The sequence below is a fragment of the Equus asinus genome, chromosome 1, assembly GCF_041296235.1.
Source record: "Equus asinus isolate D_3611 breed Donkey chromosome 1, EquAss-T2T_v2, whole genome shotgun sequence".
NCBI lineage: Eukaryota > Metazoa > Chordata > Mammalia > Perissodactyla > Equidae > Equus > Equus asinus.
In genome coordinates this window covers 151,710,987-151,738,126 of record NC_091790.1, presented here as the reverse complement: position 1 = coordinate 151,738,126, position 27,140 = coordinate 151,710,987, and the positions used below count along the sequence as shown (strand labels likewise).

The 27,140-nt window shown below is 36.1% G+C and overlaps 1 protein-coding gene across 5 annotated transcripts in view; it reads left to right on the top strand.

Moving 5' to 3' along the window:
* The window catches only part of MACC1 (MET transcriptional regulator MACC1), a 73,982-nt gene that overhangs the window by 35,153 nt on the left and 11,689 nt on the right, over positions 1–27,140 (top strand). For 4 of the 5 annotated variants that reach the window (XM_070509969.1, XM_014830611.3, XM_014830614.3 and 1 more), the window contains 3 exons: positions 7,621–7,744; positions 9,497–11,538; positions 14,762–14,950. In XM_070509969.1, coding sequence (XP_070366070.1) covers positions 7,630–7,744; positions 9,497–11,538; positions 14,762–14,950 — 2,346 coding nt within the window. In that variant the 5' untranslated portion in view covers positions 7,621–7,629. Of the gene's footprint in view, positions 1–7,620; positions 7,745–9,496; positions 11,539–14,761; positions 14,951–21,422; positions 22,410–27,140 lie in introns of all 5 variants that reach the window. The other variant, XR_006524549.2, reaches the window with a different exon arrangement.

Sequence of the window (27,140 nt, the reverse complement as noted above, 5' to 3'; positions counted from 1 at the left end):
TTTTTCCTTCTTCTTGTTCTTGCCAAAGCCCCCCAGTGGTTAGTTGTATATTTTAGTTGTGGGTCCTTCTAGTTGTGGCATGTGGGATGCCACCTCAGTGTGGCTTGACAAGTGGTGCCATGTCCGTGCCCAGGATCCAAACCAGCAAAACTCTGGGCAACTGAAGCAGAGCACACGAACTTGACCACTCGGCCACCAGGCCGGCCCCTCTCACCTACTTGTTTATTTTTTAACTTTTTTACTGAAGAATAATATACTTGTTTAAATGCATTTTGTCATTTGAGTATTTGTAAGTATTCTCAAATTCTTTTTAAACTGAAGAAGGGTTGTGTGTGCATGTGTGTGTGCATGCACTCACAAAAAGACTCCATTCAAAAATGAACATACTGAAGGGAATTCATATTAAAAAAATAAATGTCTATTGATCAATTATATATGTTTAGGTCAATATTAAAAGATTGCTGATTTACAATGGATATTTATCAGAAGTCTGTAATACTCAAACACTAATATCTCTATGAAATATCCTCTGAACTTTCAAAAGATCTCTTATCAACTTGTTGACTGTTGATTACATAGTTTTGCTCTGTGAGGTGAAAGGCAAGATGCTGCAAGAATGAGGTAAAATCCAGACAAGTAGGACTGACCTTACCAGGAACTTGATTTTCTCTTGCCTTGGCCAAATGTCACATCCAAAGAGTCCTTATTTGGTGGGAAGTATGATGCTAGGGGAGCGTGAGGCTAGAGACCACTTTGTTTCACTCTCATTGAGTTAAACTTTTTTATCACTTTTGTTTCGAGGTCTTAAAATCTAAGCTGTTACTACTTTTGACATTATATAGCATCAGAATTCGAAGGGATCTCATTTTTCACTCTTATAGAATTCACGGAACAGTTAGAACTACTCTCATATCCTCCTTATTGAATTCAAATCAGGAGATGACAGTTTGATTGCTGAACCTACCAGTGACAAAGGTGCTACCTTGGACAACTCATTTAACTTCTCTGCAGCTCAGTTTTATCATCTGTAAGATGAGTATTCTTCATCTAAAATAATGCTGTTCTCTTTTCTTCATGATCATTATAATTGCTGTCATTTGCTTTGGGTTTGAAGACTAAGGGTTGCCAACTTCATAAGCCAGGACTAGCTGCATAATTGGCAGTGCCCAGTGCAAAAGAAAACTATGAGGCCACTTGTTCAAAATTTATTAAGTGTTTCAACGGCAGAGGATTACACTAAGCATGAGGCTCTTCTGAGAGTGGGGCCCTGTGTGACTGCACAGGTCTCGTGCTCACTTTATGGGCCCTGCTGTGAACATGATGGTGAAGATCTCCTGGGATCAAAACTGAGGCTTGATGCTACTCTCCAGCAACAAGCCCAGGGCATAGTCTCAAATCTCACTTCCTTTGGAAGGTAAGATCTGACTCATGGGTAGGAAGCATAGTGTAGGCTTCAAAAGCTTGTTCTCTAGAGTCCAGTATCCCCAAGTTCAAACAATGGCTCTGCTGCTTAGTACCTATATAATCTTGGGCTAATAAACTCCCTAAGCCTCCATTTCCTTATCTTCAAAATGGAATAATAATAGAACCAACTTTCTATAATTGTTGCAAGTTATAAATGAAAAAATTCATGCATAGTACTAGCAATGTAGCAGGCTCTCAATAAATAATAGCTCTTATCGTGGTTATTCTTTATTATTTTACAGGCTTGAAATACTCCTTTTGTGTATCTGTTTAGAGACCTTTACATTTTCTCTTATAAACTGAGGTTTCTGGGAAGGTTCCTTGGCTACGTTATTAAGCCTAACATGAAACAATTTTCAATCTACTGTTTCTCTGTTCCTGATTTGTGCTTACTAATATGATCCTATCCTGAACAATTATTACAATTTTCCAAAATTTCAGTTCTGCCATTGATGGAAGGGTCATAAGATGTAAAGGAAGTGATAGACATCTTGACATGGTAATATTAACAAGATGAGATATTTATGGAATGTCTTGAGTTACCAATATTGGAGGCATCATACAAATTATTGTACATTTCTAACACTGCTTAATGCATCAGGGTCCCTCCTGCCCTCCCTGGAGAATCTTGTAAAGCCATTTTCCTTGGTAAAAAGTGCTGCTGACATTTTCCCATCAGATCTTTTCAGTCTTTGGTCGTAATGTCCAGAGGTAATACTCAAACTATCTAATAACTGGTGGTAGGTTAATTATATTACCAATCAGAGAATGCCCCTAGGCCATCAGAAGGTACCCTGGGGGTAACAACATCCAGTAAGGCTACACACACCCTGGTAAGGCTCAGTAAAATCATACCAGTTGAGCATCATCTGCTGATTATAGTTCCCTTGTGAGCCACTCAGCCCTTTTATACCAGTTGCATTTACAAAGGAACACAAGTTATTTGAGTAGGTTTGGCCTTCAGAGGATGAGGAAGTCCACCAGTTATAACCTCTAAGAGTTATAGCATACATGGAAATATTTTTAATATCACCTAGGTCAAGAGTTAAATACAGTACAAATCATGGAAACATGTAAAGGAGATCTGAGGTATTCAACGACTAGTTAGAAAATAGTTTGAACCTGCTGGGTGGCTAAAAATATCAGTTTTCAGTATATAATGACTACCATAAACACTTCAAAGGAACTCATTTTAGAGGAACAATTCTTTTGAATGGTTTTGCTTCTCTGGTTACTTTTTTGCAACCCCCCTTCCCCCGCAATCATCGGGGATATTTTGCTAAATTGTACAGTTGGTAAACATTCCCAGTTCCTTACAGCCTAGTTTAAACAGTATAATAAATTAAGAGCGAAACTTTATTCGTTGGTTCTTTAAGGAAAAAAATAATGGATCATGCAGAATCAGAATAAGTGCCTTGTAAAAGGCATATTGACAAAAATGTGTCCCCAGTTAAGTGGATAGTAGACTTCTTTCCCCACGTACTCATTCCAACAAAGATTGACTGATGCTTCTTTAGGCAAAGTTTAAAAAATTCCCATTTTGGACAGCAATTGCCTATGAGTATGAAGTTTGTCACACTGAGTTGGAAGAAGATACAGGAAAATGATAAATGTAGCTAGTGCCATTTGCACCTGGGTAAACAAGAACTGCCCTCCACAGGTCAGCATCAGGGTTTTTTCCTGATACTACCTCTCTCTGTATTCGTAGAAAAAAAAGTCCAGATTCAAGGAGAAGTCCTGTGAGATGGGGGGGAGGGGTTTTGGTGAGGGGAGAAGAAGGATTTATTGGGAAATAGTGGGAGCAGCCAGAGAGTAGGGAGAAATCTACTTGGCCAGGTAAAGATATTAGCATGGTAGTTTTCAGGTTGTGATTTTCAAAACGTGTCCCCAAGAACCACAGTGTCACATCTTTTGGTCACTTTGTTAGAAATGCAAATTCTTGGGCTCAATCTCAGACCTTCTGGATCAGAAACACTGGGGTGGGTCCAGCAAACTGTGTTTGATCAGACTCTCCAGTTGATTCTGGTACAGCAAAGGTTTAGAACCACTGCTGTAAAGGACAAAGATCTGCTTGAGTGACTGGAGAATGGGGCTACTCCACAAAGAATTGCAGCAAACCTGTGCCTTTGTGTCTGAGGTGTTATGATCTTCCAGGACCATAGCTGCCTAAGCTACCATTTCTGGTTCTTATGTGGTCGAGGACTTCTAACTGTATCCCACTAGATTATAGCTATTTTTTATACCAAGAGTTGTTTGCCTCAAAAGAATCCTGGGTATAAATTATTCCTTTCTGCTCTTTCTCCACAAGAAATTAAAGAGTTTAGGTAGATTTCTGTCTAAATTGGTTTTCCATTTAAAATGTACTTTGTTTTTATGAAAACTGCTTTTATATTTAAGTATTTTTTCTCATTTTAATTTGATTTTCTTAATTTTGCAGAAGGATGTGAACTTAATTTTCTTAGCTCAAAGTTTTGGCTACCCATGGTGTGCTAAGGACTTTTAGTTTTGGACATTCTATTTAGTAAAATCAACCACAGAATTTTGAAGATCGGCCAGGAAATTTGAGGTTTCAGCATAAATTGCATATTGCGTAATTTGGTTTTTCACCTAATCTTTCCATGTAGTTTCACCTATCAGAGGAAAAAATTGCTATTGCACCATTTGAATTTTTTTTTTTAGAAGCAGTGATTCCTTTTTGGTGAGGAAGATTGACCCTGAGCCAACATCTGTTGCCAATCTTCCTCTTTTTTGTTTTTGTTTTTTCTCCCCAGAGCTCCAGGACATAGCTGTATATCCTAGCTGTAGGTCATTCTAGTTCTTCTGTGTGGGATACCGCCACAGCATGACTTAATGAGCAGTGTGTCGGTCTGCACCCAGGATCCTAACTGGCAAACCCCAGGCCGCAGAAGCAGAGCGCATGAATTTACCTACTCTGCTAGGACTGGCCCCTGTTTTTTTATTTTTTTAAGTAATTTTGTTGGGATTATAATGGTTTATAATATTGCATAATTTCGAGTGTACATTATTGTTTATCAATTCCTGAATACACTTCATTGTGCTCACCCCCAGTAGTCTAATTTTTATCCATCACCATACATATATGCCCCTTTGCCCCATTTGCTCACCCCCCAACCCCCTTCCTCTCTGGTAACCACTAATCTATTCTCTTTATCCATGTATTTATTGTCTTCCACATATGAGTGAAATCATGCAGGATTTTTCTTTCTCTTGTCTGGCTTATTTCGCTTAACATCATACCCTCCAGGTCCATCCATGTTGTTGCAAATAGGACAATTTTGTCTTTTTTATGGCTGAGTAGTATTCCACTGTATACATATACACCACATCTTTTTTATCCATTCATCTGTAGAAGGGCACTTGAGTTGCTTCCACATCCTGGCTATTTCGAATAATGCTGCAATGAACATAGGGGTGCATAAATCTCTTTTGGATCATTGATTTCAAATTCCTTGGATAAATACCCAGTAGTGGGATAGCTGGGTCATATGGTATATCTATTTTTAATTTTTTGAGAAATCTCCATACTATTTTCCATAGTGGCTGCACCACTTTGCATTCCTACCATCAGTGTATGAGCGTTCCCTTTTCTCCACATCCTTTCCATAATTTGTTGTTTGTTGTCTTGCTAATTATAGCCACTCTGACTGGTGCAAGGTGATATCTCATTGTAGTTTTGATTTGCATTTCCCTAATAATTAGTGATATTGAGCATTGTTTCATGTGTCTGTTGGCCTCTGTATATCTTCCTTGGAAAAATGTCTATTCATGTCCTCTGCCCATTTTTTGATCAGGTTGTTTGTTTTCTTTTTTTGTTGTTGTTGAGTTGTATGAGTTCTTTATATATTTTGGAGATCAACCCCTTGTCTGATAAATGATTTGTGAATATTTTCTCCCAGTTGGTGGGTTGTCTTTCCGTTTTGCTGATGGTTTCCTTTGCTGTGCAGAAGCTTTTTAGTCTGATGTAGTCCCATTTGTTAACTTTTTCTTTTGTTTCCCTTGCTGGAGTAGACTGGTATTTGAAAAGATGTGGTTAAGACCAATGTCAAAGAGTGTGCTGCCTATATTTTCTTCTAGGAGTTTTATGGTTTCAGGTCTTACATTCAAATCTTTAATCCATTTTGAGTTAATTTTTGTGCATGTGCAAGAGTAGACCCTGTTTTTTTAATGAGATAATTTTTGCCATTTGTTTATTCACCATATTTGGAAAATATGCTCCCCTCTTTTCTTTCCTTTTCTTTATTCTTTCTTTTCCTTACTCTCCTCCCCTCCCCCCTCCGATCCCCTCCCCTTTTCTCTCCTCTCTTTCAATATGTCCTTTCTTTTTTTATACCAGAAAAGACTTTTGATTTCTTTAAAAAATAAAATAACCCTCTTTGAAATTAACTGTGAAGAACTTGAAAGAAGAGTGTGACAACAAAGATGAGTCAAAGGTGAAGGAGGTGTGGTTAACATGTGAAAGAGAATGAGAAGTAAAGTTTAGCACGACTGGAAATTTGAACTAGAAGATAGGATACTCTCAGAATGTACTGTTGGAAATCTTGAGTCTGAGAAGGGGAATATGACATACTGAGTCATGGGCTGTATGAGGTAGCTATAATGTGCCTGAGTTACTATGTCTGGGTGAGTCACCAGCTATTTGAACTTGTAGGTTAGTTATATGTCCCATTGCTGAGATTCACTTCTGTACTCTGTAAAATATGATTTAAAATATGTATTTCTCAGTGTTGTCTTGGGACTAAGAGAAAACATATATGTAAAGAAGGCTGAGTCTCAGCAATGCAATACTTAGAATTAGTATATATTGATGCTTTTTGTTGTAATTCATCTGTTTTCATAGTTGCATAGTACTCCATTGTATTAAAACATCACAATTTATTTGTCCATTCATATGGCAAAAGATATTTTGGTTGATTCCAGTTTTTTGTTAATATAACATAATGAACATTCATGTATATCTCTTCTGATGCATATATGCAAGGTTTTACTAGAACAAATGACTGGGATTGGAATTGCTTGGTACTAGGCTGCAAGCATCTTTCTTGGATAATGCCAGACTGATTCCTAAGTGGTTGTACTTATTGACACTTCCACTAGGAGTGTATTAGATTTCTCTTTGCTTCACATCTTTACCAATAATTGGAGTGCCAGATTTTAAATTTTTTGCAAATTTGATAGGTGGTAATTTTATCCCATTTCTCTGATTATCAATATATTGAGGTTATTTATGTTGACTTTTTGTGAGAAATGCTTATTCAGATCTTTTTTCTATAGTGTTGTTTTTATTTTTCTTATTGATTTGTAGGAGTCTTTGATATGTTTTAGAATCCAATCCTTTTTTCTTTTTTAGACATATATAATGAAAATATCTTCTCCTAATTTTTAGCTTGTGTTTTAACTTTTTGTAAACATGTTCTTTGATGTATAGGATTTGTCTTTCTTTTTTTTATGGTTTACATTTTGTGTGCTTGTTAAGAAATTCTCTACTTTTCAGAAAGCATAAAGATAATTGCTTAGACTCTTAGTTTGCTTTTCAGTCTTTGTCTCTTAAAAATGACTTTTGTGTATTACCAACGTAATTTTTTTTCAGCATGGACAACCAATTGTAGCATCACTGTTTACTGAATAATCTGTACTGCTCTGCACGGCCACTTTGGTCATATATCAAGTTTCCACGTGTGGGTGGGTCTACTACTGGGGATATTTTGTCCTTAGTTTATTTCTATCCCAATTCCACATTGTCTTACTTAGCACATATTTATAATAAATGCTGATATATGGTGGCACTTGTCACTTCCATCATGATCTTCAGATTGTCTCAAATATTAACCCTTTGCTTTTCTATATAAATTTTAAAGTAGCTTAAGAGTTTACAAATACAGTGCTTTTTTTTTTATAGGATCGCTAATGCATTTCTAGATTTGCTTGTTGGTGTTAATCCAGGATCTGAGCATTTTTCAATGGGATGCTAATGCATATTTCGGGATACCTAGTCCAGCATCGTCCCAGAAGTAGAGGACCTGTGTGGAGTATTTTTATATGTAGTTTTCTATTTAAATATGTGAGCTATTTTGAGTTTGGTTTCTCTGCCAAATTATGTATGTAAGCTTACAAGAAATATATGTATTTACTTTGTAGGTGGAAAAAATGCTAACCAGTGAAAGAGGTCATTTTTGGTCAAGAGGAATTTCACAAAATAGATCTGAAGGAAATTTATTTGACATGGAAGCCCAAAAAGCCTCAAAAAATTGCAATATTACAGGTACGGGGATTTATAACTATTGTAATTTTTCATCCATTACCAGTAACTATTGGAGGGCTACATCTGACAAGAGCTACAGAAGATTAAAAGAATCATAAAATCCCAACATTATCATAGAAATACTTACATTATCATTTAAAAGATGAGCAGGGGCTGGCCAGTGGCGCAGCAGTTAAGTTCCCACGTTCCACATCAAAAGCCCAGGGTTCCCCAGTTCGGATCCTGGGTACAGACCTATGCACTGCTTGTCAGGCCATGCTGTGGCAGGCATCCCATATATAAAGTAGCGGAAGATGGGCACAGATGTTGGCTCAGGGCTGGTCTTCCTCAGCGAAAAGAGGAGGATTGGTGGCAGATGTTAGCTTAGAGCTAATCTTCCTTAAAAAAAAAAGATGAGCAAAATATAATAGCATGGCCAACAGATTATATAAATATTATGAGGAGGCAAAAACTCATTATTAAATGAGTGGTATATGCAGTAAATATAATAAATTTGGGGGTTAAAGAGGTCTCTAGAGGTTAGAGTGGGCTAAGAAATCTTGATGGATCATAAAAGAATTGATCTTCATAGGAAAAGTAAGTTTTAACAGAATTAGATGCAACTGAATTGAAGAAACTTGCGGAAATAAGAGAAATGCAATTTTTATTTTTCAAAATGCATTTCTGATTTTTAATATATGATGCTTAAAACTCATTTCAATCAAGATATAGTTCTCCATATATTAAACAAAATTCTGACAGTTTACTTGAATTCGTTTTTCTATTTTGGCTGGCCATTTTGGCTTTCAGTTTCTCTGAAGCAGCACCAGTTTCACACCTCCTGTAGACTGTGAATCCTGTATATTCAGCCTACAGAATTGTTACCAATATTTATTGGAAAATTGCTAAGTATGAATTGCTTTAAACATTAAAAAAATGACTTCAATATTTGTGAGATATATAGAAATTCCTTCTGGTTGATATGTGAATATTTTAATGTGTTGCTGATTCTTAAAATACTCACTTTCCAAAGTAGTAATATGTTTTCATTTCATAGTGGTAAGCCTGTTCTTTGTCGTTTAAACTTGAAAAAGCTTAATGAATTCCTTCAAGAAGTAAATATAATGCTGGTTCATTTTTCAATGTTCATTTTCGTGGTGTTCCTTTTCATGAAAAAATTTCAATGTTATTAAAATTTATCAATACAAATTATCAGAAAATAATCTAAGAAATTCATTATCATCTTATTTGGCATATTGTTTTTTTAAAACATATTTTAGCTATTAACAGATGTATTTGATATTTTTCACATATTGAATATTATAAGAAAAGAAAAACATTAAAGGAACAATAAATATAATGAGAGCAATGTTTAGAAAACTCTAGATACTGAATTATTCTATTCTGAGGTTTTCTTTTGTGAAAATGAAACATAAAATAATAAGGCATAAGTATATGTAGTCTGGGACATTTTTAAGAAGATGTGTTCAACTGATTATGTAATTTGTTAAATGTTTGTTTATAAATCATGATGTGTTAAAAGATAAAATAATATTACATATGGTCAAAATAAACTGGTAGAACAATTTACCTTTCCTCACAACATGAAAATTTGACCAAATTTAACATTAATTTTGTAATAGCTGTTAGACTGGAGATCAAAAAGCAAAATAAAAAGCCTTGAATTTTTAAGCTAAAATAAAAGTTAATTTTGATCGTATCTCAGAATGCCACTTTATATTTGTTTTGCTTTGTTTTTGTTTAAATAACAAGAATGTCCAGACCCACGTTTGCTTCTCAGTTGGTCAGATGCTTTCATACTTCATGCCAATAATGCTTCCAAGGCTACAAATCCATTCTGGAATGAACTGTCTGCTTCTAACCCATTTTTGGATGACATAACTCAGCTAAGAAATAACGAGAAGAGAGAGAATATTTCCATCTTGAAGGAAGATCCTTTCCTTTTTTTTAGAGAAATAGAAAATGGAAATTCTTTTGATTCCTCTGGTGATGACCTTAATGTGCATCAGTTGCTTAGGCAGTCTTCCTCAAGGAAATCTGGAAGATCTAAAAGTGTTTCAGAACTTTTGGACATTTTAGGTGACACAGCACACACCCCTCAGAATATACATAACTCTGATGAGATCCTAGAACAAGATTTAGAATGGCTTCAAAATGATCGAGAGGCTTATAAAATGGCTTGGTTAAGTCAACGCCAACTGGCCCGCTCCTGCCTGGATTTGAATACAATTAATCAGAGTCCTGGATGGGCCCAAACACAAGTTGCAGAGACCATGATAGTTTATAAATTAAACCACCAAGGAGGGTCAGTGCAATTACCTGAATCAGATATCACTGTTCATGTGCCTCAAGGCCATGTAGCAGAGGGAGATTTCCAAGAGGTATCTCTAAGGGCTTTTCTTGATCCTCCACACATGCTTAACTATGATCTTTCATGCACTGTAAGCCCACTGTTGGAAATGATGTTAGGCAACCTTAACACAATGGAAGCCATTTTGCTGGAGATGAAAATAGGGGCTGAAGTAAGAAAGGATCCTTTCAGCCAAGTCATGACAGAAATAGTGTGTTTACACAGCCTGGGTAAAGAAGGCCCTTTCAAAGTGTTAAACAACTGCTACATTTATAAAGACACCATCCAAGTCAAGCTAATAGACTTGAGTCAGGTGATGTATCTAGTGATTGCTGTGCAAGCGAAAGCTACTCTGTCGCCAGCTGCCACCATTTGGGATTACATCCACAAAACCACCTCAATTGGAATTTATGGGCCCAAATATATCCATCCCAGTTTCACTGCTGTTTTCACAGTTTGTGGACACACTTATATGCCAGGAAAGCTGACAATCTCTGATGTTAAGAAGGGTGGAAAAAACACATCTCCAGTTGTGTTTCAGCTCTGGGGGAAGCATTCATTTGTTCTTGACAAGCCACAAGATTTAAGTATTTCTGTTTTTTCATGTGATGCTGATTTTGAAGTAAAGGCAGAAGGAGAAAGGAAAGAAATTAAACAAAAGCAGTTGCAAGCAGGTGAAGTAGTTCATCAACAATTTTTATTTTCCTTAGTTGACTGCAGAGAAATGCACTTGTTTGTTTTCCGTGTTCAGGTGGAGCCTCCCAATGGTGGACCAGTTACTCAGTTCTTTATCACCACACCTGACCCAGCCCCACACCTAAAAAGGCTCTCAAATCTGCCAGATGATTTGCAGAAGGAAAAGGAAATCAAGTCTGCTCCTTTACTACCAAGAGTGTGTGTTAAATATCCCACATTTCAAGACAAAAAATTGAACTTCACCAACTATGGGGTAACCCTGAAGACAGTGCTAAGACAAAGCAAGATTGACTACTTACTTGAATATTTCAAAGGGGACACAGTAGCTCTGCTTGGGCAGGGTAAGATAAAAGCCATTGGGCAGTCCAAAGTGAAAGAATGGTATGTGGGAGTCCTGAGAGGTAAGATTGGACTTGTACATTGCAAAAATGTCAAGGTGGCAGCAAAGGAACAAGTAATATCTATGCCAGAGAGTGTCTTCACAACCAAGAATCTTATCGAACAAATCGCCCTCCCCTTTAGAAAACTCACTTACATCTACTCAGTTGTATTGACCTTGGTGTCAGAAAAAGTTTATGACTGGAAAGTTTTAGCTGATGTCCTGGGTTACTCGCACCTGGAACTGGAAGATTTGGATGGACTACAAGCAGCTAAAGAATCAGAAAAAGTTTCTTATGTTGTAAAGAAGTTAAAGGAAGATTGCCATGCAGACAGAAATACCAGGAAGTTTCTTTATGAAATTATTGTGGTGAGTATTGCTTGATCACAATAATGTATTTAGCATAGAGAACTTTATTAACTTGGCAATATTTATAACCAAACATTCAAGAGGAGAAGTTAAAAAATTCTCAACACTCTCGAATAAATTGAAGTCGCTTTCAGCAAATATAGAGCTTTTCCTACAAGATTATATAATTTATTTCTTAGATTTGAGATTCACTTGTGATTTTCCCAGAAATTAGACCCTTGAGGATCGTCTTTTAAAGGAAAATTAAATATTTTGTTTGTGTCAGAGCATAACAGTGAAGAGATCTCTTTTCTTCCTCTGTTAAATAATTGGACAGCTCTTAAAATATCAGAGAAGCTCCAATAACGTGAAAGTAAATAAGAGCAAACTGAAACAAAACTAACTTGGCCATTGTTATAGGCACACTTGTTAGTGTTTTTTTTTTTAAAACATATCTGTGACCTTTAGCGATTTAATATTCTTCTTCTGTATGCAATGCATCAAAACTCAAAAAATGATATTGCTAATTCTTTTCTTAATACTCATGTTTTAATAGGGCTCTCAGGATCATATTTTTTCAACATAGTATTCACTCCGGTGTAAACCTGAGTGGAGAGTTATAAAGAAGATGAAGAACTGTTTTACCTGAAAAGTGGAAATTCAGTATTTTATAAAAGTTAAAAAAAAAAGAGAATATTTCTGAGTGGCTAAAATGTGAATGTATAAATAATAATAATGGTAGCTAACACTCCTCTGAGGTTGTCTATCTGTTTGGCACTGTGCTGAACACTCTATACACACTATCTTCATTTAACCATTGTAACAACTCTATGGGGTAAGTATAGATAGTATCTTCATCTTACAAATAGAGGAAACTGAGTCTTGGGAGGTTGGACAACTTGTCCAAGGCCCCACAGTTGGTTAATGTCTGAGATGGGATTTGAGAACTTTTTCATTCCAAAGCTATATTTAAAACCACTATGCCTGAAACAAAGTTATGAATGTGTGTGTAAAAATGCTTGTGTGAATATGTCTGTTGGAGTGTGTACTAAATACTATTATAACTGTGTGAGGCTGATACCCTACAAGAGATGAGTAAGAATATACAGGTAGGTATATTCTTACTCAACTCAGGTGTAGAGGAGCAAAATTTTAATCAGGGCGCAAAAGGAGGAGAGGAATTTTCGGAGACGAATTTATTCTGTGACACTAACAATTTGTATATTAAAGAAATGGTATATATAAAACATTTCCTCTCTTTCAATTATTTTTATGATACTACAGTGATACTGAGAGGGATTAAATTTTAAAAGTCCGGATACCCAGTTGTTAAACAGGTAGTTTTGTGATAGTATGCTGCATTCTCACTTGATCTGGGCCATTTAGAGTCATTGGTTGATCTATCTGGTTGAAGCTGCACATATGTTTTGTAATAGCTCATTCACTCTCATAGATCATGATCAGCATGGACCCATGAAGATTTGAATTGAAAATTGCTTTCTTATTTCTCTTAGTGTGAAAAAAAAGGTTATATTGGCCAAATGCTCTGAAAGTTTAAGCCTGATCGTACCTGCACTATGTTGGTGTGTATGATAATTGAGTGGCTTTGGTGACTAACTAGACAGTGCCAGTGGAGAGCTCATTCAAGGAAGTAGTTCCTAAACGCTAATCCTGTGCCTCAGTGGAGGCTTCAGGATTTCTATTTGGAAGGGACTTGGGCCTGGGTATCTGACGGGAAGATGATGCAGCATGGGGTATAGAGGCCATCACTTGAAACTTTATTTGCATAGTAAGTATATGTTTTTCTAGAATTGTATATTAATTTGGGGTTAGCTGGAAGGGAGCCAAGAAAGATTGTGGCTTCTAAACACCTTAGTCATCTCTAGACATTGAGACTGGCTGTCTTTGTGTACTTGACTCTTGGCACTCTCTAAAGCACTTTAGCATCTGATTCAACTTTCATAACGATTATAGGCAGCTAGATAGGTGGCTAGACTGTATCCATTTTTAAAATCATTAAATAGAGATATTTTGTAATTTATCTCAAGTCCTATACTTTGTGAAGCTGGATTTTAAACTCAAATTTTGTAACTCCAACTGCAGATTTCTTTTCCTTAAAACAAGAAACTGGAATAAACATTGCTAAACCCACTCTACACTTTACCAAAAGTATCTTCAGGGGTCTGCTGGCTCAGTACTGCTTCTCGCTGAGGTCAGAACTCCTCATCATAAATTTATGGGTTAATATAGTCTACATATAAAACCCATGAGTAGTCCTTCTGATGCTTCCATAGGAATGAACACACTATGGACTTTAATAGTTGCCTTACTTGGTCATTTGTTTTTACTTATTGTTTCATAATGATAAATAAAGCTTTTAAGTGCCATTAAATGATGAGAGCTACTAAACATGTTTATTTGCTTATTTGAACAGAGAAGAGATAGAGATAGATCTAATCCCATAATTTTAAATTATATTCAAAGCAAAAGAGAAACTTGTAGACTAGTTTGAAATATGTATGGTGATTGACAAAGCTCAAATGCTTAATTAAGGAGAAAGAGTCTGATGGTTTTCCGTTTTACATTGTTGAAGACTAAGTGTTTTATCTTTAATAACTAGTGGTTTATAGTTAGCACAATTACACTGGAGGTGAAGGGAGAGAGTTAATTTTTTTTGTCATAAATATCAATTGCTTTGTTGCATCTTGTAGGAATGTCTCTCATTTTTATGCAACAGGCGTGATTCTGAAAAGTTTTAAATCACATTTTGATAAAAAATAGAACAATGTTTACTAGTACCAGTGTGGTCACACTTTAGAGAAATCCTGTAACCAATCGTCTGGTAAGGAAAGGAATTATTTTTTTTAGAGTGAATAATCATCCCTTGGTTGATGAATTATAGACTGCTAGGACCTCAGGGTATCTTTGGAAGTGTCTACTTCAACTTCCTCTTTTTGCAATTAAGGATATTAAGAAACGTATTATTTAAGTGGTTTACTCAAGGCCCTATAATTAGTCACTGAGCTCATCTTGAATCTCCCCTAATTTTGGTCTAGTTGTGTCTGCTATACTTTGCTGGTTGCATTTGCTTAAAAGTAAATCAACTTTTTGAATTTTAGAAAATTCAAACGTATGTGTGGTGAAAAAGAGGATGAGAGTTTCTACAATATGAAATGAAAAACTTAATTTATAAGAAAAAGCCCAATTAGTTGCTTTTAATTATGACATGTAATTGTTGCTGCAGGCTCTGCTGAAGATGGATTGCCAGGGGTTAGTAGCACATCTCATCCAAGAGGCTGCTATTCTGACTTCAGCTGTCAAGCTTGGAAAAGGCTGGAGGGAACTAGCTGAAAAGTTAGTACGACTCACAAAGCAACAAATGGAGGCTTATGAAATTCCTCACCGAGGAAAAACTGGAGATGTTGCTGTTGAGGTAAGATTTCTGTTTGTCTAATTAAACAGTGAAAAATTGCAGACCAAGCAAACTAAATGTAATTAAGTCTGCATCACATACATGGATTAATTGAAGGAGTGTCCAGAGGATCCACTAACTGAAGTCATTGCACCTATAACCATCGATATTATCTAAAATAGACACACATCACTTTTTAAAGGCATCAAGAACCGGTAAAATATATTGATATTTCTCCTATTGGATTGCATATTAACATGCCCTTTGATCAAATGAATTGACCAAATTGGACAGCTAGCCAGTTAGTAGGCAGAGCTCTAAGAACTTGAGGCAGAGAACAGATAAACGTTGAAGGGAGGAGATGGAACCAAATCAGGACAAGGAGAGAGGATATAATAATAAGTATTTATCAGCCTCAGGCATAGACTTAGTCACTTGTGATAAATACTGTTTGGTGACAAGAAGCATTAACAGGGTGGATGGTACAGGATCACTGGTAATGAGAGATAAGAGATATCTAAGAGCTTCATCATTTCCTTCACAATTTTACATACCGTAAGAGCTAGACACATCAAACACAGAATAACAGCACTTAGTACAAAGTAAATATTTACCATGCAAATATTGTTGTTATTAATATAAAAACAAATGTATACTATTAGGCATGTTGGATAAATATTTTCTCTATTTACCATAAAGAAATGTGAGTCAATTTTTATTAACTTAAATAAAAATGTGCCAGTGATGACCACATATAAAATGTTCCTGTATCTTTCTCTCACATGAGTGGAAGCATTTTCAAGATATTTCAGTTGGGGAAAGATTATCAGTCTAATTAGGTAATGCCTTGGTAGGAGGCAGAAGCTACGTCCTCCACTTCCTTTTTGGGCACAGAGCTGGGTATTAATTTCTTGAGAAAATTGTCTTACTTTGAAGCAACTACCAGCTGGGTGAGCAGGAGAAGACAACTTTTCCCTGAAGAATCAAGAGTTAAGTCAGCAGAATCCCAGCAGCTACAGTGGAAGGCTGAGCAGGCCAGCTTCTGGGTTCCTGGAGCCTGGCTCTCCAGCAAGGACTCCTCTAAACAAGGTTCTATAGCCAGGAGCAGCCAAGACATATTTCCTCCTCATAGACTACATTTATCTCCATACACTAAGAAAGGCATTACAATCTACAAATCAGTTTTTACTGAATGAGCTAAAAGATGATAAACTTTTAAGAAGGAAGAAAACAACAATATTATGAGGGATATATTATTGTGATATTTTAGTTAATTGGTTAAAAAGTTGTCTAATTGAGATACCACTATCTATTAGAATGGCCAAAATCCAGAACACTGACAACACCAAATGCTGTTAAGGATGTGGAGCAATAGGAACACCCATTCATTGCTGCTGGGAATGCAAAATGGTACATCCACTTTGGAAGGCACTTTGGCTGTTTCTTACAAATGAAGCATACTCTTAGCATACAATTCATCAGTTGCACTCCTTGGTATTTACCTAAAGGAATTGAAAACTTATGTCCACTCAAAAACCTACACTAGAATGTTTATAGCAACTTTCTTCATAAATGCCAAAACTTGGAAGCAACAAGATATTTTTCAGTCGGTGAATGGGTAAGCTATAGTCCATCCAGACAAAGGAATATTATGCAGTGCTAAAAAGAAATGAGCTACCAAGCATGAAAAGACATGGAAGAACTTTAAATGTGTATTACTAAGTGAAAGAAGGCAATCTGAAACGGCTACATACTGTATGATTCCAACTATATGACATTCTGGAAAAGGCCAAACTCTGGAGATGGTAAAAAGATCAGTGGTTACCAGGAGTTGGGAGATGATGATGAATAGGCAGAGCACAGAGGATTTTTAGGGCAATGAAACTACTCAATATGGTACAATAAGGATGGATACGTCTTTATACATTTGTGCAAACCCATAGAATATATAACACTAAGAGTGAACCCAAAGGTCTACTAGAGCCTTCGGGTCATCATGTGTCTATATAGATCCATCAGTTGTAACAACTGCACCCCTCTGGTGGAGGATGTTGTTAATGGTGGAGGCTAAGCATGTGTTGGGGCGGGGGATATATGGGAAATCTCTGTACCTTTCCCTCAATTTTGCTGTGAACCTAAAACTCCTCTAAAAACCAGTCTGAAAAAAAAAAGTCATCTAATTGAAAACAGGACTTTCTTTTTTCTTAATAAGGCTCTATTTTAAAAAGGTTTTCTTGAGAGTTATTTATCAGACAGTTATTTGTTCTCTCAACTTCGTTAAGTATCTGACTTCTCTCTAATTGTGGTTGTTTATAGTTTTTCTTCCCCTAAATCTTGATGGATGCCAAAAAACAGCCTACTTTTCCATTATTTACTTTTGCACAGCCCAAATCACGGAAGACTAAGTCTATGCCTGAGGTTGATAAATACTCAGAACCAGAAAGGAAAGCCCCTAGGTGTCTTTCTAGGGGCAATCATGCAATTTATAGTGATTAATACTGACGATCATCACTCTGACGCATGTTATTAAATGCTTAGAAAATAATCTATGGCATATTGGCCTAAAACCATTCCAAATAATCTACAGGAGTCTTCTTCTGTCAGGCCACTTACACTAAAAGGTAAATGTATGCTAATTTCCATCTCTGAAAAAAAATTGTTGTACAATCTTTTTCTCTTAGGAGGAGGTGATTCTTAAATATGGTTAATTTACAAGTCGAGTAGCTGATTTCAAAACACACTGATATTAGTTCTGGGTAGAAGGTGCAGAGAGAAGGAACTGGAATTGGGGCAGGGAGATAACCAGGTCTGTGTTTCTTGTCTGCTTTTGTTTCCTTTATCTCACTTCCTCAGAGGGCACACACTCCCAAAATTTCCCTCTCTGGGTGCCAATGCCTACAATCAGGCTCTTTCACTCACTTTCCTTCCTTTTCAACTTCTCTCTCTTCCTTTTGTTCTATTTTTATTGAATCTAAAAGACAGTTATCTAGCACTTACTCCGTGCCAGACATGGCTCCAGGAGTGTTACAAAAATTATCTCTATTTAATCCTTTCAACAAAAATTCCTGGGGCAGACACTAATATTATCTAAGATATAGAGAGATTAAGTACATATGTAAGCTACGTATGCTTAAACATGCATAGCTAGAAAGTCGTGGAATCAGGTTTGAGCACAGGCCTTTAACTTCAAGGTCTTGTCACTTAACCATTGCACTCTGACCTCCCATCCAAATCTAGTATGGTGGCTGAGTGGCAGAGGCAGAAGGTGTGGTCAGAACTGGGGATTTACGCAACTCATTTCATTTTTTCTTTTTCCCTTTTTTCAAGCCATTTTATGACACTACCAAAATTTGCCTTCATATCTACATCAAGCCTGAAGCTAATTAAAGAATGAAGATTATTAATAGTATGTCTGTCAGATTTTTCTTGAGTACTTTTGGCCATTTCTTCTTTTATGAGGTGAAAAAAAATTCCCTCTCTGGAGACTTCCGAGAACGTCACTTTTTAAATTAACCAACTCTCCTAAGTTAAATTTCAAGAAATGTTACTCACCTTTTCTAACAACATTGCAACATGAAAGCAAAACTATAATACTTGGAATCTGAATTTAAGCAAAATACATTTTTCAGATTATTTCTTTTGGAAAAAAAATACACATACTACACAGAGATGTTTACCTATTGCCAAAGTTTTCCTGTGAAAGTTAGTGAAAATTCATTGGTTTTCTGAAATATTTAGACCTTTAATTAAAAAAAAATAGAATCAATAAAATATTAGAAACATAGTTCATTTAAAAAAATGGTTGGATTTTCAAGGGGAAATGCTGGGGATTTCAAGGTTAAGATATTCACAGGCCTAAACTGAATACTCTTTACTTAGCCTTCTGGGGATTACTACCATATATGACAATAATTTTCCTAGCAACTCTCTCCCATTGGCTCCCTGCCTAACAATAAAGAGTATGCTCTTTCCATCTTATTCAGTAAGGACACTTATTCACCAAGGACAATAAAGTTTCTTTCCCCTTTTAAAATACCTTCCACAGTGCCCACTGGGTTCCCCCTCAACCGCAGGCACAAATAGGCCTGTTGAGGCTGATTTCTTATCTGACCTGCCAGAATGGGCCACCCTCGCTATGGAAGCCCAATGAAGTCAGCATACCTAATTGTAATATTGTTCCATCTCAGAAGCCACTCACCTCTAGAGAGTTATAATTGGCAAGGTATGTTTATGAGTCTTTTTGTAGTCAACACTCAATCAGTGAAAATCTAATTCTGTTTTATCTTCTAGCCATAATCTTTGCTTCTCTTCATTTTTGACTAGCAGCTGTATGTTCAGAGCACTTTATTTAAGTCTAGATTAAAAATGAGAAAGTAGGTATTCCTCAAACGGCTAATTTTTAAAATTTTTTTATAAGTGAATGAAAATACCATATGGAAATCTTCATACTTTAGTGTCTCTCCTCTGTGTTCTTGCTCTCAGTATTTAATTCATCTGTATATGTAACACATTTTCTGGGACTATCAGCTCTCAGCATTGGAGCATCAAGAAGTACAAAAAACACAAAGAGAATGAAAAATATGACTTTTTTCTCTCTGAAACCAAATTTTGTTTAGCCTGGGAATTGGCATAAACGGTTAACATTTTAATTGTTGCATTTTAAAGAATTTTATGATTAGATGCTGAAATAAGGGAAAATAATGAGAATAACAGTTGCAATTTATTGCGTGTTTACTGTGTCAGCTAATCATTATGAACATTTTCTTTACAATATCTCATTTATTTCAACAAACTTTGTAAGGAAGACATTATAACCATATGCTTTTTACAGATATGCAAACAGAGAGTGAATGCATTTGTGTAAGTTATCCAGAATTACATGGTTATTAAATGACAAAACTAGGATTCAAATGCAGGTTTGTTTCACACACAGGATTCAAATCCACTGCACTCTACCAATGATAAGTATTTTCAGAATTATCTAAGTAAAAAAATGTCAAAGTAGGCAGGAGCCATCGGGGACACATCCTAGTCCTGAAGGATGGGTAACATTTGAATAATTAGAGAGGACTAGAAGGAGATTTCAGTGATTCTGGATACCAATGACTTCTGGAGAACACTGAGGAGACTATGTCAGCTGGATGAGAGAGTTCCTCTTAATAATTATTGGGAGATATGGTTGGATATATATTTTTTGGAGTTGATAGAGGAGGCTCTTGAATGCCTGCGAGAGCACAGAGTAAGATTCCTGTTCCAGCTCTACTATCTATTAGCCCTAAAACCTTTGGTAAGTTTTCTAAGAATCATATTGGGTTTTTTTTGTAAAATGAGGTGAATAATACTATCTTACTCATCAGATGTTTGGAGGATTAAATGAGATAATATATATTAAATATTTGGGACAATGCTTTGCACATTTTAATAGCCAAATACATATTATCTATTATTTTGACTAAGAAGAAGAGGTGAATTTGAAAACTGTATAACAGTAACTGATTTTGGAAAAGGCAATACAGTACGGTAATTTTTGAGTAATATAGCTGAGAGTAACTATAGAAAGAATATAGGTAAGGGAAAAGTCAGCATAGATTTCAAGGCTCCTCTTCTGAGAAACTGGCAGAATGCTATTGCATGGAGAAAATAAGAAAAAAATCTTGACTGATGAGCTCTTTCTTACTGGCTTAATGACACTTAATTTTCCTTGGAACTATCTCTTGCAAAAAGTAAAAAGAATGTCCTTGAACTCTTATGGTTTTCTGGCTCACACGGAACCCCAGGATTCTGCTTACAGGGATGTGGCATTGTCCCGTTTTATATCTGGGCCTGGCTCAGTTCTAGCCTTGGTACTTAAAGATATGGTTTGCTGTTCTTTTATAGTGAGAAATATATTTACAATTTCTTAAAAAAGGGAAAAGTATTAAGTGGAAATTCATCTACCAGTGGTAAAAGTATATAGAATAATTTCTCAGATCATTGTTGTTTGTACTAGAAATTTGGCACAGTGATATAATATTTATATTGTCATAGTCTACTTTGTACAATGCTATAATGCTTGTTGCTACAAGCTTTAATTCCAAAAAGATGCTCCATTTTTTGAAATGATGGAATAAAGAAAAAAGACATTACACTGAAATTCATGGGGTAACATCTTATATTCCTATGATCTTTGGTTTAATTCTGCAGTCTTTGTCTCATTACCACACTGAAAATAAAATAGAAATATTAGTAATATTAGGTTAAATATTATAAAGATATTTTAAAATGGATTTAGAGACTCAAGTATTTGATTTAGATTTTAAATTTTCTTTATCAAGGTTTCTTATTAGGGAGCATAAACAACAAGGAATTTCAGAAAGCCAAAGTCCAGCTAATTATAATAGACTTAAATCAGCTTTTATTGAAACTGCTCAATATTGAAATACCTTTGTGGCAATACTTTAGTGAAATGCCCCTGGATGTATAGCTAAGTGACCTGGATTCTTTTTCTAACTAGGAATCAATGAGCACGGCTTGACCAGAAGGTTTTCCTAAGATGTTAGACTGAGCAGATGCACTGGCAAAGATTGGGTCCTCCATCTTCCTCTGGTTCATGCTTAAGCCACGAAGTTCCAAGTGGTTATTCCTAGAGCAAAGAGAGCTGGCTGTCCCCAAAGAGACTTTTTCAAGAGATCTTACGTCAAGTTTTAAAGCAAGTACTATCTCCCTTCTGAGGAAATAGGGACCCTGTACATGTTAGCCTCCCTTATATTCTGAAGATAATGGCAACCTTATCTCAACAATATTTATGTACATACGAATTACAAGTGATGAAAGGCCCACCTGGGTATTGTAAGTGATGTACTGAAGATAGAATACATGTAATAATCATAAAGCAAATTTGCCTTAATGCTTCTTTAACTATTTGTACTTAAAATGAAACATTGCTCCTGTAGTTTTAAAAGGCAAGTAGGTGGATTATTAATCCTTTACTGTGGCAAAATGTAATTATCCAAAGGTAGTTAAAACTAATTGTATTCTTTATGCTATTCATAGTTTATGAGCTAAAAAAAGGCGTAGAATGCTATGCTCAAATCTGAGTTGCTTTTATTCATGTTGTATTTCATTATCTAGTGCATTATCTAATGAGTCTCTCTGGCTTCTGGAAACAGCATTATAAATTTGGAAAACTTTATTTTTTAACTCTGTTCCTGTTTCGTTTCTTTTCGCATTACACTTTCATCACTCCTTTACCTTCTTTGTTCCCTAATACCTGGAAGATAAACCAAAGACTTAGTCCTTCTCCACAAATGCTGGGACTTTGGAAACGGCTCAACTTTGGTAGATTAAACGCTTACTGCTGCTGCTGCCCTTTATATAAAGAAATTTGAAGCACGTAGACGAGAAATGAACAACTCTCTGCATTTACCAGCCTCATGCTTCCTATTCAAAGATGAACCCATAACACCGTGAAGTTAACAATAAAAAGTCTAAGAGTAGAGGGGTAAGAATGATGCCTGTGTGTCAAATATTTGTGATAGAGATGAGAAGGCTGAGAGAATTTGTTTTGTGGCTAAGAATAATTCAACAAAAACAAACCTTTTCCTTTTGATTTGTCAAAGCTTTAGTGCGGAATTTCTGCATATCTTCCCTTAAATCATAACATTGAGCAACAGCGGAAGAACTATTTTTAAACCACTGAATAGATAAAAGATAACATAAACCTGAAGAAGATCTTGGCAGTCCACATCTCCTTTCCAGCTTTTGGAGGATTTAACTTAGGTCATCCTGGAAATAAAATTGTTTATTCTACTCATTTGATTCAGTGAAACATTTCCAGAGAAAATGACTTCATTTTCTCTTTAATTTATTACAAAATTTAGAATTCTTTGTGACCTTGATGTGCCTGTATTTGGGGACATTATTTCATAAAGTCTGTAGTTAATTAATGTATGTAAGTTAGCTCTTGTGTCTTTGATTTATGCCCACTTGCTGAGAAAGAAAACTAGAATGACATAAGATAATAAGAAATGCAGAAGAAATGAAAGTGTAAGTATTTAAGGACTTGAGTCCAAATGTCATATATCTATATACCACAAAGATAACAAACAATTGATTGGACTATTTATTGCATTGATGAGAGCTGGACTTTTGTTAGTCTTTGTTAAGGCAAATCTCAATATAGAAAAAGTTCTATTTACCATACCTGGCAGAAATTTTCCTCCTAAGGGAAAACATAGTTCTTGAAATTTAATATTTTTCATCAGTTTGTCAAGTACTTAACTATAACATATGGTTTTGATCCCATTTTTTCTCAATTTTTCTTAATACTTGCCCCCTTAATTACATACTCCAACTGCATAATGATATTAATATTTATCTGTGTTTATGTTTCTGCCTAAAGGAAGGTAACCTTTCTTCTTGAGAATTTTATGCATGCTACTTCTTTAATCCTTAGCAACCCTGAATTATCCATCTGGCTAAATTAGGATTCAAACCAAACTCTCCTTTCAGTTGTAGACTATTACTTTTTATAGATTTTTTCCCCTTTAAACATACTATTATTTTCCACTGCTTCTCCCTCTACCATTGTCTCTCTTTCTTTAACTTTCAAATTCCAAATGTGACCCATTTGCTCTGTGGCTTCCAGTTCCTTGGCACCTGCTCATACCTGCAGTCTGCCCTCCGCCACGCTCTTTAAACTGTCTTCTGCAAGGTTACCAAAGTCCTACTAATGGCCCAAATCCTGGATTTTCTCAGTTTTCCTTCATATTTTCATATTATTTGATGTTAGAGGTAGCAAAAAAGAGATATCCTCAATGAGTGGCATGCTGGCAGATGTTTAACAACTAGCTTGTCAAGGAGGAAAAAGCCCTAGTTTGTAGCTTTTGCCAATTTACATGGTGTGAAAACTCCCAACATGGAGGCCAACCTGGTGGTGTAGTGGTTGAGTTTACCTGCTCTGCTTCAGTGGCCCAGGGTTCACGGGTTCAGATCCCAGGCACGGGCCTACACACCACTCATCAAGCCATGCTGTGGCAGCATCTCACATACAAAATAAAGGAAGATTGGCACAGATGTTGGCTCAGTGACAATCTTCCTCCAGCAAAAAGAGGAAGATTAGCAATAGATGTTAGCTCAGGGCCAATCTTCCTCACCAAGAAAAAACCCACAAAAGAACCCAAAAACTCCCAACATAGACGATTTTAACCTCCCAATGTGATGTCACTGAGCATGGAGTTGGGCGGCTATGTGAACAGTAGGCTCTGGGCAGCTGGTGTGAGTCGGCTCTAGCAAACCACTGAATGGCCTTTTGGGGATGCTGTTAGTCTTTGACTTTTGTAACATGAAGCACTCTGCTTCATTTTCTATTAGTCTGACATCAGCTTCTCTCCATCCTTTTATTGCTTCTGTTTCTACTTGTGGTCCCTAATTGTAGACTTAATTGAGGGTTAAATTTTTCATCCCTTTATTTTCTTCCTTGGCATTTTCCTCTACTCTCAAGCTTTTCACAATCTCTTTAGCATGAGTGATGCTAAACCCTTGACTGCTCCTTGGAGGTCATATCTCTATTCAAATTTCTTATTGGAGACAAGAGCTACCCCTTCCTTTACTTCACATTCAGTAGAGCTAAAACTAGACTCCTTATCTTTTCCTCACCCAACCGTAACTGCTTTCCTTTGCATCCTATTAAAAAGTATTAAATGGAAACTATATGCCAGGCACTTCATGAGGTGCTTTGGACACAGACATGGAAATTATTATCCATATTTTATAGATCGAATAATTCAAATATTTCAAATATTTGATATTATATTATATATAAATATTATATTTATCAAATAATTTAAACTTTGATTAGTTTACTCAAATTGGCTCATCCACTAGGCAGTGGAACTCAGATGTGGACCCAGGACTCTGACACCAAAGTCCATCTTTCTTTCTGTTACACTATAGTGCTTCTCAGTTAATGGAATTATCATTTCTTTTCTTATGCTGAATTAAAATATGCAAGTAATTTTTGAGTTTTGTTAACCATTATTAATTACCAAATCCTATCTATTCATACACTGGGCCAGTGTTTGTGCAAGTATCTATCTCCCTTCTACCCTGTAACCTTCTAAAAGCAGGAGCCATGCTATAGTCATCATTTTATTCCTTTCTATAACAAAATTTCTTGTGGTAGTAGCTATCCAATAAATCTTTATTTAATAAATGAAATGATTAATTAGTGAACAACAATGTTTTTCGAATGTTTTCTTGTTTTTGTTCCACAATAGTGTTTCTCTGTCATCTGTGTTGAGAGCCACCAATGATGTTATATATAGCAGATCAAATTTTGCACTGAAGGAACATTGAGGTTTAGTCTGCTGCAAAAAGGAACAAAAATTAGATGTAAAATATGCTCATATTTTAGTACAAATCATGAAGTTTACCACTGCTCTAATGTTGTCAGCCCAAAGCTCTTGGACCCAATTCTAGGCAGCTTATGGTTTAGACTCTAGAGACTCTCCAGTGAGTTTGGGGCAACATCCATCTTTGCATTTCTGGCTAATTCTAAGGACTCCTGGGAAGTCTTTTTACGCTTTAAGAAATCTTAATTAGGGTCCAGGACTCAACAATCTATCCAAATTTCTCTGAATTGCAAGAGCTGGCCGTATGGTTCTGGTACCAGTACAAATTGTCAAATGTGAAAGGGTTATAGGGCTCTCTGGTAAGTGAGTGAGTAAACATATCACCGGATTTCTTCTGAATCTGTAGTTTCCAGTTCCTGCATCATCGTGGTGTGTTTTCTGCTTCCCATAGCACTGAGGGGCTGCTTCATGATTGAGTATGCCTCAGGGCTTTTCTATAGATAGAAATCCACCAGGCTGTAGCCAGGTATGCAGTGCAGAGCTTTTCTAGCCAGGAAAAGTCAGTGGGGCCATTTTGGCAGCCTCTGTCTATGAAGGTACTTTGCATCTGCACAGTAGTGCACAACCTGGAAATTACCCATGTGTGATTCTTAAGAGACATCTGTGTTCTGTCATGCTATGCCATCATCTTGGTACTGAAATGCTGTCACTTGCTGTTTATCATGAAATGTCTTTAAATACATCTTTTTATCAGACTCAATCACTAAGGGACTTAGAATAAAGTCTTAGAAGCCTTTAGTTGTAAACACCATTGTTTTAAACGAAATATGACAAGTTGAAAATTAATGTACCAGGTAGCTGAGCATCAGAGAATTTTAAATGAATGCAACATAGAATACAGGTCTTAAAGCTTTTACAGAGGGCTGGGATATACCCACTATAGAATAATCTACATGTTTAGTGCTTCTTTGCATCTGAGCAGTGACAGTCAGGATTGAGCCTGGCAAAAACGCTCTATTAATATGCCTCAACTCGTCTTCCGTGGCTGAGCAATTAGTGGCGACCAGCACTTTGGGAGGTTTGGTTTCAAAGTGAGTATTCAGAAAAATCGATGAGAGAACACCTCATTCACAGTCTATCAGTGATAGAAGATACAATTCTTTACAAATCAGGTTGTGAGGGTAAAGCTTATACACAGAAATCTGGGATGATTTCTGTTGCTGCATCATGACCACCTTGATATGGTATAACTTTGATTATTGTTTTCCATTCAATACCTTACAGAATCAAACTTTGTCAAGATAGGTGAAGATATGGGTGTTCATAGCTCCCCAGGAATGCCAATTTGAACAAATAACATCAAATTATCTTCTGAGCCGGATGTGTAGCCGTTTACGTAGATTGAATTGAAACATAATGGAAGCCGTTATTTAAGTTTTTCATTCGTTTAACTTCAACTGTAGAATATATGGGGATATCAGAGGATGGTGAAAAATTATGTCCCAAGGCCCTACTTCATGTGATGTTGCCATTAATGGGCGCTGTATTTTAAGAGGGCAACTCTGCATAACATTTAGCTCACAGTCTTTGTTTCTGCAGTTTGCAAGTGATAAAATCACAAGTGAATTAGTTTAGTGAACTTAAATAAGGAGCAAGTAATAAAGTTTATATTCCAAATATTCCAATTATAAGTGCATGGTTCATTTTGTTGTTTTCCTAGAGAAAATTCATTTTAAGCTGGCTGTGTGTCTATGTGTGTGTGTGTAATCTACAGTTTGTCTTATTTGGTCGGTCTTTGTCTCTATTCTCTCTGAGCCTGGTTGCCTTGGTTACCATTACATACAGGCTTGTATGTGAAGTTTCTCTTTGACGTACATTTA